At 54.7% G+C, this 18,240-nt stretch overlaps 1 protein-coding gene across 2 annotated transcripts in view; it reads left to right on the forward strand.

Moving 5' to 3' along the window:
• The first annotated feature begins 7,803 nt into the window (after positions 1-7,803).
• The window catches only part of WFS1 (wolframin ER transmembrane glycoprotein), a 28,522-nt gene continuing 18,085 nt past the window's right edge, over positions 7,804-18,240 (forward strand). For both annotated transcript variants that reach the window (XM_082389860.1, XM_082389861.1), the window contains exons 1-2: positions 7,804-7,962; positions 14,446-14,678. In XM_082389860.1, coding sequence (XP_082245986.1) covers positions 14,447-14,678 — 232 coding nt within the window. In that variant the 5' untranslated portion in view covers positions 7,804-7,962; position 14,446. The remainder of the gene's footprint in view (positions 7,963-14,445; positions 14,679-18,240) is intronic.

An 18,240-nucleotide genomic window follows, 5' to 3' on the forward strand; every position in this document is an offset into this window, starting at 1 on the left:
GGGTGTTGGGGAGTAGGGGGTATATATTAGAAATATCTGTACTTTCTGCTCAATTTTACTATGAACCTAAAACTGCTTTAAGAGATAAAGTCTACTTTTTAGAAAGAAGAAGAACTAAAAAAAAAAAAAAAAGTAAAGTCGGCACCTCCTCCAGGGAGACTTCCCTGACTACTGTAGCTGGTGGCGATTTCTTCCCATGCTGGGAATCTGCAGGCCAGCACAGCTTCTCCCCAGTTATCTCATTCCTGTTCTCTAACAGGTGGCTGGTGTTTCCAACATCTGAACCAAACCAGCCCATAAGGCCCTCCAGGGCAGGGACGGGGGATGTGCCTTAGAACCTTCCATCTCTTGCCAAAGAACCCAGGGAGGAAACGTGTAGTAGGTTCCCGGCAAATGTGGCAGCTGCTGCGGGGTCCAGACCTGGTGACACAGAGCCCTGTGGTTTGTTGACCAAACCATCAGCAGCCTCTGAGCTGCCCTCAGCGACGCCATGGCCAGGCCCCCATTTTGGTGGCTTTCATGGTCACTCCTCTCCACCCATCCCAGGGCAGCAGGCTGAGCCCATTTCTTAGGTGAGGGACCCGAGGCTGGGGGAGGAGGTGCACCTCACCTGGTGCTGCAGTGACTGTGATGGTTAAGTTTATGTGCCGACTTGACTGGATCAAGGGGTGTGCAGATAGCTGGTAAAGCCTCATTTCTGAGTGTGTGTGTGAGAGCGCTTGAGTTAGGACTGAGTAAGGCAGGTCACCCTCCCCAGTGTGGGCGGGCATCCTCAATCTGTTCGGGGCCTGAATAGAACAAAAAGGCGGAAGAAGGGTGAATCCACGCAGCTTCATCTGGGCCGTCCCTCTTCTCCTGCCCTCGGCATCGACTCAGGCCTTCTGACTTGGACTGGAAGTACCACCAGCCTTCCTGGGCCTCCAGCTTTACAGACGGCAGATTGTGGGACTTCTCAGCCTCTGTAATTGCGTGAGAATACCTTGTAATACGTTCCTTTCTATATATCCATATATGTCCTCTTGGTTCTGTTCTTCTGGAGAACCCGCCTATTGACATAGTGGGGTGATGGGGACACGGAGTTGGGGGTTCTGGGATGTGCTTCTCCTCTGTGAGGGCATTTGTCCTTCTTCTGCTTTAAAGTTGCCTTGGCATCCTCAAGCTCTTTTATCCAGTATGAAACTTTCTCCATGTACTTGGTGACTCATCAGAAGGCCCCTAAGTGGCAGTCACTCTGCTTTCAGAGATGAGTAACTCACGACTCAGACTCCTGGGGGCTCAGAACTACCCGGCAACAATGCAGTGTGTGTGGGGTGTGCATGCGGGGTGGGTGGAGGTTCAGGCCGGCGTGGGTAGCTGGGGCTGCGGGGGCCCTGATGTAGCACCCAGCCCTGGTGACACAGAGCCATGTGACCAGTGCCAAGCCCTCTGTCGCAGCTCTGGCCGCTTCTGCTGCAATTTTAAGCATTCTGTAGAGTGGGCTGTGAGCTCAGGTGTATAAAGGAACATAGGAAAGGAGGGAGGGGGAGGGGGGGATGGTCAGAGAAATGGGGGATAGAGAGAGCAGGGTTTGGGAGCCCAGAGGCTCTGCCACCGACCAGCTCTGTGATGTGTGATCTTGGGGAGCCACCAACTCCTTGGAGACGGAGGGAGGCCACCTGGTTTGTCATGGTGTCAGGAAGACCCATTGAGATGTAACACCAAAGAGAGTTTCCTGTCTTAGACATGGTCAAGGGCAGGTGGGATAGCCTCCAGCAGGGAGGCTGGGAAGGGGTCCGTGGGAGCACGGCCGGAACGTGCTCCAGACCTTGCTAAATGCTGAATGCAGCTCTTCTGCTCCCAGCTATCCAGGACTCTCCATAAATCCAAACTTCTGGCTCTGTTGGCCTGGGCAGGACAGGTTCTCCAGGTGGTTCTAATACTCGTGCAGCCTGGGTTGGGAACCTGCAGCCCAGAGCAGGGCTCCTCTGACTTTACTATCTACATGAATCACAGGAGTATCTCTTTGAAATGAAGACTCTTAACTCAGGAGGTCTGAGGTGGGATGGGTTTCTGCCTCTCTAACAGTCACCCAGGTGAAGGATGAAGATCACACTTGCAATCACTCGCTTTTACAGTCATGGGTCTTAAATTTCCCTGTGCATCAGAATCCCCGGGGAACCTGTTAAAATGTGGATACATGGGTGGTCCTGGGGTCTCAGAGTCCTAGATGTCCGATGTGTGGCTGACATACCCCACGTGCTGTTCTGATCTCACTAGCTCAGTGGGTTACACACTCAGGACCTAGGTCGCTGAGTCTGCGGAACACTCGGCCTGGTCTTTCAAGGGCAATTTCCCAACTCTCAATACTGCTTGTTTATCATCCTGGGACCCACAAGAGGGTGATTTGGCCCCTTGACTCCTTGATTTTGATGAGTATATGTTTGAATGCCAAGGGGTTGGTTCAGTCCTCTGGTTATGTTTATCCCAAGGCTGCCCTTGCAAGGGTTGGTATTTCCATGCCTCACCTAAGCTCATCTGCAGGACCCCAGTGGACACCAGATGACCGCAAGACTGCAGTCCCAACACAACATTAGGATTATATTAATCTCCTGTGGCTGCTGTAAAAAATTGCTACAAACTCAGTGGCTTAAAACAACAGTTCTGGAGCCAGAAGTCTGAAATCAGTATCACTGGGCTGAAATCAAGAAGAATCCATTTCCTGCCCTCTTCCAGCATCAGTGGCTGCTGGCATTCCTTGGCTTGTGGCTGCATCACTCCGATCTTCAAGGCCAGCATCTTCCGGTCTCTCTTTGCTCCACCTTCACATAACCTTCTCTATGTGTGTGTCGAACCTCCATCTGCCTCCCTCCTTTAAGGATACTTGTGACAGTCTTTAGGGTCCACCTGGAAAATCCAGGGTAATCGCCCCATTTCATGTAATTACATCACATGTCATTTAGTCACAACTGCAAAGACATTTTTTTCCAAATAAGGTAACATTCACAGGGTCCGGGAGGTAGGACCTGATATCCAGGGAACCATTTTTGGCCTAATACACTGATGGTCTGAAAAAGGCCCCAACTCTGCTGTCCTTCAGATGAAAACTCACGAACGTCCTTCCTCACTTTTCTCTGTATGCTTGGCATGTAGCCCAATGCCTGAAACTGGTAGGCATTGGTCTACAGGCCAAGCGTGCAGAGAAAAGTGAGGAAGGATGTTTGCTGAGTAAATTGAAATGGACTTTAAATAGGAAAGAAGTGGGCAAGTACATGAATGCAGAATCTGAGAACAGGGAGGCATCAGAGGACTGCAGATGGCACAATAGGACTGAAGTGTGGGAGGCATTTTTAGATATCTTATTAAAGGGTCTGGACACTGTCCTTCTGAAGCCATTCATTCCTTCATCCATTCATTCATTCAGTACTCAACAGCAAAGCACAGGGTTCGACTTCGTGGGGGAGTGAAGACAGGCCTCCTAGAGAGATGGCATTGAATTAGGACAAGAGCTGTGTTTTTTTTTTTTCCGCAGTTGCATTTTTAATTAATTAATTAATTAATTTATTTATTTTTGGCTGTGTTGGGTCTTCGTTTCTGTGCGAGGGCTTTCTCTAGTTGTGGCAAGTGGCGGGCCACTCTTCATCGCGGTGCGCGGGCCTCTCACTATCGCGGCCTCTCTTGTTGCAGAGCACAGGCTCCAGACGCGCAGGCTCAGTAGTTGTGGCTCACGGGCCTAGTTGCTCTGCGGCATGTGGGATCTTCCCAGACCAGGGCTTGAACCCGCGTCCCCTGCATTGGCAGGCAGATTCTCAACCACTGCGCCACCAGGGAAGCCCAAGAACTGTGTTTTAATAAGTTCTCTTAGTATTTCCAAGTTATTGCCCTATGAGTTTGGGTGCCATATCAGTCAGGGTTCTCTAGAGAAACAGAACCAATAGGGGATAACTCTATCTCTATCTCTATCTCTGTCTATATAGCTATACCTATATCTAGAGAGAGATTTATTTTAAGGAACTGGCTCATGTGATCATGGGGGTTGGCAAGTCCAAAATCTGCAGGGCGGGCTTGAAACCCAGGGAAAGGTTGATGTTGCAACTTAAATCTGAAGTTCGTCTGCTGGCAGAGTTCCCTCTTCCTCAGAGGACCTCAGTCATCACCTCTTAAGGCCTTCATCTGATTGGGTGAGACCCACCCACGTTATAGAGGGTCATCTGCTTTACTCAAAGTCTACTGGTATAAATGTTACTCTTGTCTAAAAAAATATCTTCACAGCAACATCTAGACTGGTGTTTGACCAAATCTTGGCCTTGACAAATTGACACATAAAAGTAACCATCACAGCTGCTGTGTTTTCTGATGCATTAAGATTTATGACTGTTGAATCTCTGTGGATTGTACCTTGCACAATTACATAATATCCCTCTTTGTTCCTGTGAATGCTTTCTGCCTTGAATTATTTAAACAACATTAATTTGTCATTCTTGTTATCTTTTAAATTTCAGTTTTCAAATGTAGACTATTTTGGACCTCTATTCGTCAGCATTTTTGGTGCATACCTTTGTAAACAGCACTTAAACTAGATTTGGATTTTATCCCAGTCTTACGGGCTTTTGATAGGAAATTCAGCCCATTCACATTTCTTATGAAAGTTGATATCCATTGTTTTAAATTTTTCCTCTTTTATTAGATTTTGTTGTTATTGCTGTTATTTCCCCTGTCTCCCCCCTTTCTTAATTTTGTCTCTTTACTCATTCTCTCCACCCTCCCTACCTCCGCCCGTTAATTCAGAAGTTCTACTCAGCTTCTTTTTCACCGGTTGGTGCTTTACAATTCCTGATAGTCATAATTAAACTGATACTTCCCTCTTGATGTATAAAAAGTAAATGGTAACAATGTCCCCTTCCCCAATGAGATTTTCCTCCCCATCTTCCCTGGCACCAAATCAGACCCTTGTACTTCTCCACTTCACTCCTTGCTCAACTCCTGGAGATCGATTCTATTTTTTACTTTCAGGCTAATACAGGTTTCCCTTACAGTATGTGGCTTATGTTTCAAGAATCCCTATTTAGCAATTATTGTACAGAATCCCAGGCATATTTAGATTAAACCACATATTTTGCAAGGGTCATTGCTCACCACTATTTTCTGTGTTTTATCTCGAGATTTCTGCTGTGATTGAACTATGTCGGTGAGAGGGAAACTTCCGTGGGTAAAAGGGGCCTTCTCTGTGTCTTGCCATGTTAGATATTTTCTTTCTTCTGCCCTGACACATGAATTCCATCATAGCAGGGGAAAGGCTTGTTGATCAGACAATCAGAATCCCTGGACATTGTCCCAAAATTGCCTAGGAATCTGGCACCACTCTGATTCTCCTTCTTTTGGATGTGCCTGCTTTTTTCTGGAATTCTGCAAGACTTTCTCATAACTTATCCTTGGAGTTGGAGACTTTATGGCATATCTTCAGCCCAGAGACATTTTCTTCTAGCATTTCTTTCATTTGTTTCCCCTCCAGCTCCTTTTGGAGTGCCTGTTCTTTACATTCTGTACCGCCTGGAACTACCAGCAAGCCTCTCATTTTCTCCCTGACGATTTTCATGTATTGTTCCTCTACATTTTAAGGCATTTACTCCACATTATCTTCCAGTGCTAATTTTTCTCACCGCGACTATTCTCTTTCTGAATTTACCTACAGCTTTTAAAGTTTTTTTATTCCATGGCATATGTTAAATGTTTCTGTGCTCTGCCTGAGGTTCATTTTCTCTCTTGCCTCCCCAGGAGGAATTGTTCAATCTGTCCCCTTCCCTCTGTTTATTGGGTCCCTTCAAAGGTTATGTCCTCTACTTGATGGTGGTCTCCTGGGCAGTGACCAGCCAGTGGGGGTGGATGACAAGCTGCTTATGTTCTTGTAGACAGTGACAAATGAGTTGGAAAAGTCCTGCCAAGACGCTGGAGGATGTGTCTCTGCTCCCAGCCTTGCAGGTGCGAGGAGGGCTGTTGATCCCAAGGGTGGGCTGCAGGAGTCATTCAGGTCAGCCTCCAGCCCTCCATGCTGAAGGAGAGGATGGGCAGTAAAGATGGGTGGGTTAGAAAGAAAAGAAACTCATCTGATTAGTTTTCAAAGAGCCTCTAAGCTCCCAATAGACAAATGCGAAAGAGAATGCTTCTCAAAATTAAGAAATATGAAATGTCCAGCCTCTTAATTACCATGGAAATGCAAATTGCAATTGCAAAGGGACCATTTTTCATTTACCATAGTAGGCAAGGCTAAAAAATAAAGTAATTCTCCAAGCCAGTGTGTACCCCTCGGAACTAAACTGGAGGCAACTTTGAGAAACTTGTTTTGGTAAAATGTATCTATAGGTCTGAAGAAGCCTATCAGGATCCAGTGATTCTGCTTCTAGGACTTTGCTCTAATGCACACACACATGTACCAACACACGCAGTGTGATCACAGTGACTTCTGGAAACCCTTTCTTAAATATGCATAACCCCCAAAATGTGAACAGTAATTGCCTTTGAGTGATATTTTTTCTTCTTTCTACTTTGTGTTAATTCTCCAAATTTTCTGTAACTAGTATACTGTAAGGGGGAAAGAGTTCTGTGTGATTTTGGACAAATACCCATCCATGTCTGAGCCCCAATCTTCTCATCGATAGAAATGAGCCCAATGTCACCTGCCTCACAGTGATATTGGGGATGAAATGAAAAACCTTGAGGTGTGAAAACCCCCAAACTGAGCCTGGGGCAGAGTGGGTGCTGCTCCACGCCTGTTTCCTTCCTTCCTCTGTGAGCCTCACCAGGTCAGACACGAAGATGGGGATCGGATGGAGTGGGCAGCTGGAGGATAAAGTGAGGTGCCTGATGTGAGTCTCGTGGCTTTAACAAAAGTCCCCGAGGTAGTGTGTTCAGTGGCTAGAACTCATCTCCCAAACCACCTGGAAACTTTGCTCCCGAAATGTTGGTCACATATTCGCAGCAGCCATTCTGAGCCGCAGTTTCTGCAGTGATAACCCAGGACAGGCATCTCAGGTTGGCTGTGAGGACCAGACAGAGCAGACACAGCCCAGGAGGCGCCCCGCGCCGCCAACCGGTGTTTCACAGCCCCAAGGCCTGTCTCAAGTATAGACCTTTGCCCCTATCTGCAGACCACACCTCTCAGACCCCAGGGCAGGACCGAAAGGAGGGTTTCCAAACTGCCTCAGCCTCGCGCCACACATTTACCTTGTGAAAGCAAGCCACGTTGCATTTCATGCATTTAAAGCAGCCCTTGGTTACATGTACACATTTAAATGGGCCACATCTTCCTATCCCTGTTCCTCTGTTAGGGGAGCCCTCTCCATCTTTGGTGAGGCCGAAATTAAGGCGTCTGGTGCATAGTAGGCGCTCAACGTGTTAGTTAATATTGCAATAACAATGATAATGAATCTGAAGTTGGGGACGCTGGGGCCAGGGTAGTGAGTGAAAGGTGGTCCGAGTCTCGTCCGAGGGTCCAACCACCTGTTACGCACCGAGTGCCCTTCCTTCCCAGTGACCTGACGGTCTGTGGGCGTGGAGTGGCGGGGCCGGGGCTGGGCCAGGGCCCGAGTCCACTCGGAAACTTTCGCTGTGGGCGGGTCCGACCCGCCCACCCGGCGACCTCGTCTCTGGAGGCCCTGTGGGCCAGTGGGCAGCTGTCAGGCGAGGCGCTCTGTGATTGGCGTAGGCGAGCAGTGATTGGCAGGCACGGCGGCCGCTCAGCGGGCCGAGTCGGCGCCGCGTCCTCCTGGCCGCGTCGAGAGTGGAGGACAGCCTGCGGCCCCGCCCCCGGCCCCGCCCCTCCCCTCGCTGTGGGCAGAGCTCTCCCGCTGCCACTGTAACCGGCGCCGCCCGCTCGGTCGCGGTTGCTTCCCTTTGGACCCGGTCCGTCCAGCTCCTCTCGAGCAACTTTACAGCGAGCTCTGAAGCCCAAGGGCGTCGCGGCGCCGCGTGAGGCCTACTCGCGGGCCGGTAAGTACTTCACGGCTAGGGGCGGTCGCAGGGGGGGCTGGTAAGAGAACCGGGAGCACCCGGAGTTGCAGCCCGCCTCGGCCTCAGTTTCCCCATCTGAGCGGACGGGCGGCTGGTACTAGTGTCCCCTGCAAGCTCCCCAGAAGTTGGAGGGCCGGGGTCCCGCCTTCTCCGCGACGCTCACGGCAACCCCTGCCCGGGCCTCGATCGCGTCTTCCTTCCGGGGTGCACGCCCCCTCGTCCCCGGTCCGGGGTCCGGGCACCCCGGGCATCGCGGGGCACCGCGCGCTCCGAGCACCGTCACGCCCGCGAGCCTGGCTTAGAAACCCCACTGCCGGCGGGAAAACCAGCCTCAGAGGCAGGCGGCTCGTGGCGCTGGGGACCCGGTGAGTGGAAGGGGGCGCGCCTGCCCTGCGTCCCACAGCACCTGTGCCGAGTTGCCCAGTCATGGCCCTTCCTCCGCGACCGTCGGCGGGCTTTCTGGGACCCCGGGCCGCCCTCAGTGCCCCCGGGGCCGCTGGAAGGCGCCTGGGCCTCCTCATACTGGGCCTCCTCATAGGGGCTGCTGGGTGTGTGTGTGTGTGTGTGTGTGTGTGTGTGTGTGTGTGTGTGCGCGCGCCCGCGCTGGGGGTTCATTCCCCAAGCGGGCACCTTAGGGGCTGCTGAGTGTGTGTGTGTGTGTGTGTGTGTGTGTGTGCCCACGCTGGCGGTTCATTCCCCAAGCGGGCACCTTAGGGGCTGCTGAGTGTGTGTGTGTGTGTGTGTGTGTGTGTGTGTGTGCGCGTGCGCGCTCTGGGGGTTCACTCCCCAAGTGGCCACGTGCCCTCCTGTGGGGGCAGATTCTGAGGCTGAAGCCCCCACTGCCCACTTAGAATCTGTGTGGCAGTTACTCTCCCCCTCGGGCTCCTCCTCAGTAAGGCATGGTGAGGGGCAGTGGCAGCCCCTGGGCCCTGGCTGGTGTGAACCTGGCCCTCAGGAACATCAATTTCTGTTTTGATAGATGGAAACTTTCTGGGGAATCTGACTTTTGGGTGTGGTGGAGCTGGGCCCTCTCACACCATTTGTTGTAGTTGATGTTAAGAAATTCTGAGGAACTAACCTTTGTACAGTATTTGGCCCTCCCAGTAGTCTTAGGGGTAGGAATTATATATCCCTATTTGACCCATGAGGAAGTTAAGACCCCACAGCTGCTCACGCAGAGCCTGGTGGGAGACCTCTGCCCCTGGGCAGGCGCTGAGAACCGTGCCTGCCTCTCCTCACCTTGGGCAGTGGCCCCTGGCACTTGGCCCATTTGTAAAGGGCTTTCCCTTCCGCTGGGATGCATCACTGAGGGAACGATGCCCTGGGTACCCAGTGCGCTGGCTGCCCGCCCTCACTGCAGCCTCAGCGAGGAAGCCACGCCAACAGAAACCCAGAGGCCGTACTCTCCACTGCCCGTCCTGTCCGCTCTGTCTCCAGGGGGCTGTGATTCTCACTGGAGCCCCTTGGCATCTGACCAGGGTTTCAGAAGAACGTTCCTTTATATACTTGCTCCCCCAGCAAATGGACCTTTGACTGGACACAGGAAAGGTTGCTGGGAGACCACATCTCATCTTCTTTCCCAGGATGGAAGGGTATGTGGAGGACTCCCCACTCAGGCCTCCCCTGCCCTTCCCAGGCCAGGGCTGGACAGGCCTTTGGGGCTGGTCACAGAGGGGAACCTAGTTCAGTCCCTGACCCCCAAAATGCCTGTGCTGTGGGACAGAGACCAAATCCTGGTCCACGATTGTGGTGGTAAGAATTATGATAGCGAGCTTGCTCTATGCTTCGTATGGCTCCCTCCCCTCTCCCAGGTCCCCTCCTCAGCAAGTGGCACCAACACCATGGCCCCAGGGCACAAATCAGGCCCCATTCTGCTCCCCCCTGCCCACGTTCAGTTGGTGGTGCTTCTGTTTCTCCTGGCCCAGGAGCGCACTCAGATGCCTGCCCTAGGCCAGGCCTGCTCACTTTCCCTGGAAGACCACCCAGCTCCCTCCCTGGTCTCCCTGGCCAGTCCCCATACAGCCCTGATGGTTCTTTAACTGCCACTGCCCTGCAGCACCAGCCTGCATTTCCTTCTGCCCTAGGCTCAACCCACACTAAGCCTGGCACTGTTCAGGCCCTCGGGACCTGCCCCAGGTTCCTGGCTGCCCGCTCAGCCTCTTTTCTCCTTCCTGTGCGCCCTCCCCAGAGTCACTTCCGCACCTTCCCAGCCATGTTGCCTTTAAGCCATGTCCGCTGCCTTTTCTCCTGGGCAGTCCCCCTCTGGAACGCCCACACACCTCCATTCCTCCCTCCCTTCACCCTTGCCTGGCTCATGTCTGCTTGTCCTAAAGCTTTAGTCAAGGCCACTCATCCTGCCCCTTTTCCACCGCTGGGTGTGGCCCCCTTCTGTGCTTGCAGCCCCCAAGAGCTCCCTCCTTGTGGTTGTCAGTTTGGGTGTCATCCTTCCCATCTGGACTGGGTTCTCCAAGGCAGGCCCTATAGGATCCTCTCTGGGGCCCGGGAGGCCCAAGTTGGGGCCTGGCACAGGATCGGCCCACAGTCCCTGCCCGCTGACCCACCCCGGCCAGGCGAGGAGCATTTCCAGCTTGATTCCCCCTTAGTCCTGGGAATTGGCACATTGGGTAGAGCCGGAATGTTCCTTGGTTTGGCCCTTAATACTCTGGGGCAAAAATAGGTACCTCCAAGGGCTATGTGCCCTTGTCTTGAGGAGCAGCCCTGTGCCAGGCTGCTGGGCTATCCAGGCCAGAGCAGACATCCCAGACCCTGGGAACCCCTGGGCCCTCTCCCTTCAGGCTCAGTCACAGACGGGTTTTAGAATAACATTTTGTGGTAATTCCAAAAACCTTGCACGTTCATTATAGAAAATTAGGGAAGTAAATTTAGAAAAAGAATAAAATAAAACTACCTGTAGTCTCTTCACCCAGACATAGTATAACCATTTTGGGGGCATTTTCTTGCATCTTTTTGTGCAGATGAAGTTTGTTTTCATCCTAAATAGACTCAGGGCAGTAGCTCATGCTGCTTTAAATCCTGCTTAACAGCATCATACAAACATTTCCTTATCTTTAAACATTTTTATACAGGTTGTGGTTAACAGCTATATAGTGTAGCACCATCTGGAGGGGCTGTGAGTTTCACACCTGCCCTCTCTGGACAGTGCTGGAAAGTACAGCTGTGATGGACACCAGAGAGGTGCCCTGTAAGAGCAAAGGCGTGGAGGTCCACAGTGGCACGTGGATGTGGAGGAGCAGCAAGTGGGGTGAATGTGAAACCGTGGGCATCCCTGGTTTTTCCCCTGGTCTGGGATCCTGATGGTGGAGGCTCTGCTCAGAGGGTGTGTGAACATCTTTAAGGCTTCCCATGGGGGCTTGTTTCAGAGGTCGGGGTGGCCCCCCTGGGGGGAGAGCAGAGTGGGGCCGGCCTGAGCAAGGGTTAGAGAGCTTGGGCTGAAGTCCACGTGAGATCATTCTCCACGTGTCAGTAGATGCACGATCCTAGCAGCCCTCGCAGGGGGTGGCAGCCCCTCAGCCGAGCTCCGTGTTGCTGGCATTTTGTGTTTTGATGGGATAAAAATACGCCTGGGTGCTCATGTGGAAAGAATGCCGGCCACTCTAGTTTTCTGGATCTTACACAGTGACAGGTTCCAAGCCATTGCTCCGGTCATGGGGCGGCAGTGTGGGTTGACCGCCCCACTCGTAGGCATCGGAGGAGTCGTGGAGCTGGGGTGGAGCGGCACGCTGGTGCTCTCAGTCCGCAGTCAGGAGTCTGGATTCAGGAGTCTGGATTCAGGATTCTGGGGCCAGGCTGGAGGGAGGGACCTGCTTGCGATCACACAGTGAGATGGGGCAGGCTCTTCCCCAGCCGGGCTCCTTCCCCCAGGCCAGGCTGCCTCGGGTGTACCTTGCAAGGCAAGCAGGCGGGTATTCTGAGTGAATGAGATGTAGCCCCTGCCTTCAGGGCCCCCAGTGTCACAGCAAAGAAGACAGAAAAGAAAGCACCAGACACCACGCGGGTCCCTCCACCGGGAGATCACCTGTGATCCTCCCTGTGACCCATTCATGGCGATGGATCATTTCGTTTGTTTTAAAATAACGAGGTCTTTGATTCAAAAAGGGTTTGGCCAACTCTCAGGGAACCTGAAAATTAATCCTCCTTTATTCATCCATTCTCACTAACCAGAGATTTTACTTTAAACAGTATTATTTTGATTGTAATGTGACATGCATACTACTTAGCCCAACAGGCCAGCCAGAACCTGTGTTTTCCTGAAATTCCAGGTCGGATGTGGCCCCATGTGGTTTGTCTCGGGTCAGCCAGTGACCTGTGCAACTGGGTTCTGTCTGCTAAATCACCGGCTGACTTTCCCCGCCCATAGCTGGCCACGTGCCCAATGGGTCTGCTTGTGCAGCCAGATGATGAATTTCACAAAAGTTGCCTCTTTGTTTGGTTCCGGGAAGCCTGGTGTTTGGAAATAGCACCAAGCACTGTGTTGGTTTCCAAGCAGATCCATGTGGCTTGACATGCTTTTGGTTTGCAGCCAGGGGGATGTTTTAAAATAAGGGCTCAGTCCCTCTGAGGGAGGAATGTCCAGATTGAAATCTCCAGGGTTCTTTGGCAGACAGAGATCTGATCTCTGGGACCCATCTCTAGTAGGAATGGAGCAGACATGGTTGTGTAGCCCCGGGGAAGTGGCGTGTGGCGCCTGGGGCCCCCTCCGACTCTTGCTGTGTCAGCAGTCTGCAGACACGTGCCAGGCACCCACTCTGGCAGGCTCGGGGCAGCCTCAGAGCTTGGAGCTGGGCACTGGGGATGCCTGGGAACCTGGCCCCTTGTGGTCTCTGGTCTCATGTAGTCCTCACAGTGTCCCCAAGTGTAAGACGATTGTCCCCATTTACAGTTGAGGAAGCTGAGGTGCAGAGAGGGACGTGGCCTGCTCAGGACCACAGAGCTGGTGGACACAGCCGAGGGCGCGACAGCTACGACGGGTTAGTTTGGGGGCCAGATTCCTCATTGCCGGGCTTTCCCTGCTCTGTGCTCAGTTCCTCATCTCAGTGAAGAGGATGGATGTGGCCTTGAGGCTGTGGTGAGGGTCATGGGATCCTTGGGGATCCCCCGCACAGTGCACGTGGTCCCAACCTCTTCAGGGTCTGTGTCTGATCCTGGTTCCCTGGCTGGGGAACTCCTAGAGCTCTCAGCCCCACCGTCTGGGGCTCATGGTTGCCCTTAATTGTGTCAGTGGTGGTTTTTGCTGTTTTGCTAAATGGCATTATTGACTAATGGAGCCCTTTCCCCTGTTGTAGACTCTCTGTGCTCGCCAGTCTGTTCCAGTCATGTGTTCTGACACACCAGCTTCATGGTTTCCGTCACTCCACATCTAGTCTGTGTTCATATCTGGTGCATTCAAGTTCCCTGATATTTGTTCTGTGGTTCAGGCCTAGCGTGGAGGGCTTGGGAGTCGGGCAGGTCTGACTACATCCTGGCTCCAGGGGCTGTGTTCCCCCCTTCCCTTCCCCTCCCCATTTCGCTCCCCCCCTCGCCTCCCTTCCCTCCTCCCCTCGCCCTCCCTATCCCTCCTCTTCCCCTTCCCCTCTCCTCACATTTATTTAACTTTCACTCTGTGCCAGTGTATTCATTTCCTAGGGCTCATGTAAGAAATTTACAGAAACTTGGTGGCTTTAAACAATAGAAATTTATTGTCTCATAGTTCTGGAGGCAGAAGTCCGCGATCAGGATGTCGGCAGGGTTGGTTGCTCCTGGGGGCTCTGAGGGAGAGTCCTCCTCGCCTCTCCTGGCTTCGGGTGTTGCTGGCGATCCTTGGCGTCCCTGGGCGTGCAGCTGCATCTGTCTGATCTCCGCCTCCTCCTTCACGTGGTGCCCTCCTCTCTGTGTCTGTGTGTTTCCCTCTTCTTATAAGGATACCAGTCACTGGATTAGGGCCCACCCTAAGTCAGGATGATCTCACGTCAAGGTCCGTGATTGCATCTGCAAGGACTCCTTCTTCCAAACAAGGTCTCCTTCACAGATTTTGGGTGGACGTACTTGGAGGCCAGCTTTCATCCCAGCACAGCCAGGCACTGTGCCTGGGGCTCCGTGTGGACCATCTCACTGAACCCTCACGACATTCTACATCCCCACTTCTCAGATGGGCACACCCGAGGTCCCGTGGCTCATGCCTGGTGAGGCAGGGACTCAAGGCCTTGAGACTTAGGGCCCGGCTCATGCCTGCTGTGGGACTTGCCAAGCCAGCCGGCCTTGAGTGTTTCTCCCTCGATTTCCTGCCCTGTAAGACGGGAGTGTCTTACGGGGGCTGTTGTGAGGTTGAATGAGGTCACCCAGAATGCTGGGAAGCCCCCAACCTGTTTCCCTTTTCCGCGCCCTCTCTTTACCAGAAACTAGAGGCCAGAGCAGACTGGGCTTGGCTGGCCTCATGTGTCTGACCCTCCGCTTTTCTCGCTGCAGAATGGCCTCCGGTGCCCGTCCTCCGAGCCCCTCTGGCCCACAGTCTCCACCGCTGCCACAGCCCCAGGCCCGCTCACGGCTCAATGCCACCACCTCGGTGGAGCAGGAGAAGAGCGGGGCGCCCCGAGCTCCCGGACCCCAGGTTGGACCTGGACCAGATGTGAGAGACACTGCTACCCCGGCTGGGCCCCAGGCCTCGCATGCCAGGAGCCAAGAAAGGGTGGATGGAACAGGTAAGGGGGTGGGGCCTGGGAAGCGGGACTGTCCTCCCCTGGGGCTGTTCTGGAAGCAGGGCGAGCACCCGGGTCCTGGCATGTGGTCCAGACCCCCCTGCGAGGTGCCTCCTGCGGGGCATCTCCTGTGGCCGGGGGCCCGCCTGCTCTGCCCAGGGCCCCTCGACTCTCACCTCGCAGCGGGCTTTGCTCCTAAGTTCACACACTTGGGCTGCAGCAGACTTCACATTCCCTTAGTTTATTTATAATCAAATGCACCAGCTCCCACCTGCTCAGGGCCCCCACCAGGCACGGTACGGGGGGAGGTGGGAGGAGGAAGTCTTCCCCACCCAGCTGGTCCCGCCCAGCGCTCGCAGCAGCCCGCGTTGTTCCCTCTCCACCGTGGCCACTGCTCAGGGGCCATGCACTCAGGCAGCTCTGCCTGGGCTGCGGGCCCCATGTGGCCACTCCCCTTGGGGACGGCTGCCAGCCTGGAATATGCCTGGGCCCAGGCCCAGGTCCCCGCTGCCCTCTGGACCACCATCCTCCATCCCCAGGCCAGGCTGCCAAGGGCTGCCCCTCCCCCCCAGTCCACTCCTGGGCCTCCTCAGGCTTCCACTCTGTCCCAGGGGAAGAGATGAGACAGCGTGGGGACCCGGCTGCGACGGGACAGCTGGTTGTGGTGCTGGCAGCCTAGCTGCCACTGGGAGAGGGACACCAGGGTTTGGTCCGTCCTCTGTCCACCTGCTGCTCGCTGAGCACGGCCCTTTGCTGGCCCTGAGTGGCCATCGGCAGCACAGGTGAGTCAGGCCTGCCCCCTGCCTCCGAGGAGTCCACGGTCTCGTGGGGAGCATAGAGGTGGCCCTGGCCCTGGCGCTGGGGAGGTGGGGACCTGCTCTGTGGGAAGAGATGACGCCCGAGCAAGAGTGAGCCTGGGGAGAGCGGGCACAGCACGGGCAAGGGCCAGAGGGAAGAAAAGGCCTCGCCTGGGCTGGGCTTGGGGTAGAGAGAGCCCCGGACCTCCCAGGTGACGGGGTGGCAGCAAGGAAGGAAGGCTCAGATTGGTGATGCCCTCGCGTCTGGCCTGCGATTTGAGCTACACCAGGAGTGAGCGGGGGGCAGGACCAGGCAACGGGCTGTAACAGGAGCCTTGTGTGAGAGGCTCCTCTGTGCTTTCGGGGCTGTTGTAGGGAAAAACCCCCAAGTCTACTGTGAGTTCCAAGAAAGGGAGGATCCCTGGGCCTCTGGCGGTGATATTTGGGGAAAACGTAGTTGGTGTCGGTGTCACTTTTTCTAATAATCCACCCGGTGCTTCTCAGTGCGTCTGTCTTATTCTCACAGCGACCAACCCTGCGAAGTAGGGACCTTGGCTCCGATTACAGGGGCGGCGATCAGAACGGAGCCCGCTGGGGACATCGGGTCTAAAAGCCTTGTGGGTGGTGAAAGCCCTGTGACTTCTTTCCGTGGATCACCGCCCTCTCCTCCCTGCTTACCGAGACCATCCCACGTTCTCCAAATCTGCCTCCGCCTTCCCTGTTTCCCCACCTCCCCTTTGCCACATGGGAGCCTCTGCCCAGAATATGCCATCGCCATCTCCACCTGTTGAAATCCTACCCAGCTCTCAAGGCACTGTCGCCTCTTAGACTTTCTGACCTCCTCCCACAGCAAGAAAGACGCGTGCTGTCGTAACCGGACTCACACACCCGTGTGCCTGCACGCACACACGCACACGTCTAGTGGGAACGGAAATTTCCAAAACCATGCTTGTCCTTAGTGTGTGTGTTGCTGTCTGATAGTCTCCATTCTGTTGCTTTTATTTAAAAACAAATGCTGCTTGTGGGCAGTTAAATTGGTTCCGTGACCTTCTGGGCTGAAGTCTGTAGTTTGAAAAACGCTCTGTGGTTTGGTGCCAGTGCTAGTCTCCCGTGCACCCCAGCCGGGACTCTGGAGTACGTCTGTCCACGTGAGCTGTTTATTTACTGAGTGTCGGGGCCGTGAGGTGGTGCAGGAAGGGCCGAGATGGCTGAGGAGGGACGCTTGGCTAGGCTGGTGGCCTTGAGCTGTGTGCCCTTGAGGGAGCTGGGAGGCCTCGCTGAGCCTGTCTCTGTATCTGTAAAGTGGGCGCAGTCATACCGGCCATGTGGAGTCCACGTGCTGGGACCCTGTGCTCTGAGCGTGGCGCACGGGACGAGGTGCTGAGTCAAGGCCCCTCGTCCCTTAGGTGCCTGCCTGGTGGCGCGGAGAGGGTCCGTGCCTGGAGCTCGATGTGCTTCGTGGATGTCATCAAGCCTCCTGCCCCCCGAGCCCGTCCCACTTCCTATTCAGGCTTCTCCTGGGGTGTTGCCTCGCATGTCGGGGCAGCCTTCCAGTTTCACGGCCCCACTCAGTCCCTCTTCGGCGACCGGTCTCAATGTCAGCTCCAGGCTCTGTGTGTCTGGGTGTAGGGGCTTCACGCGTGCGTTGGATTCTTCTCTCCCCCAGGAGGCTGTTGTGCTGCAAGCTGTGCGTGCGTGCGTGTGCGTGCGTGTGCATGTGTGCGCACATGCTTCCTTGTGTCCTGCACGAGGCAGGACGCCGTGACTCTCTCGGCCCCCGCTGCTCCAGGTGCCCTGTATGAGTTAGGGAAGTCCCAGGCCCCGCCCCGCCCTTCTCCAGCTCGCCCAGCCTTGCTGTTTCGTTTTCCCCCTTGAGAAGCCAGCTGCCTGAGGTGAGCACCCCCAGCTCAGCACTGCCCCCGCCCCATGCAGGGGCCCCAGACCCGTGGTGGGGAGCATCTGCCATGTGCACCGCAGACCTGAGGGCTTTAGGTGACCCCTTACGGTAGCTCGAGAGGGAGGCTCCGTTCTTGTCCCCATCTAGAGATGAGGAAACTGAGCCATCAACTTGCCAAAGTGGCCAGTGCTGAGTGATGGGTACAGGGGTGATCCCAGTCTCCTGTCCCACGCTGCCCCCATGCCCAGCGGAGCTGCAGGGACCTCCGAGCTCTGGGTGCAGAGGGCCTGAGCTCTGCGGCTCCATCACGCTGGACTAGTGCCTGATTGTCCCCAGAAACGCGCCCCACTGGGCTCTTCTGATCTCCACATCTCCTTCACAGATCACTGCGTTCTCTGCTTCGTCTCCAAGGCCTCTGGGCAGGCCAGGGCCTGATCCGGAATCTCAGTCCAGCCACAAACACCCCACGGCTGCGGGGCCAGGAGACCGTGGCTGGGAACGCGCTTGGTTTCAATCTGGGTGAAGCAAAACAGCCTCAGAGGATGGACCAAGTCAAGACTGCCAGTTTCAGATAAGAAGAGTCAGGAAACAGATGTGGTCTCTGTGTGGCTTCTGACCCCGAAGGGAGGGGCGGGGAGTACTGAGCAAGTGCTGGGCCAGTTGGCACCCTCGGGGTCCCGGCCCACCACATCTGGGCCCTGCTGCGTCACTTTTCTCTGTGGCGTCACTGTCACTGAATTGGACACAGCAGGAAGCGCTCACCCCAGTGTTGACCAGGGGCTTGCTCAGCGGGTGCAGGAGACAGTGGGCAAGGCAGGCAGGGCCCGCCGCCAGGAGGGAGGGTAAGTGAAGAGGGGCGTGCAGGGCACAA

The sequence above is a fragment of the Balaenoptera borealis genome (assembly GCF_965194805.1).
Source record: "Balaenoptera borealis genome assembly, chromosome: 4".
NCBI lineage: Eukaryota > Metazoa > Chordata > Mammalia > Artiodactyla > Balaenopteridae > Balaenoptera > Balaenoptera borealis.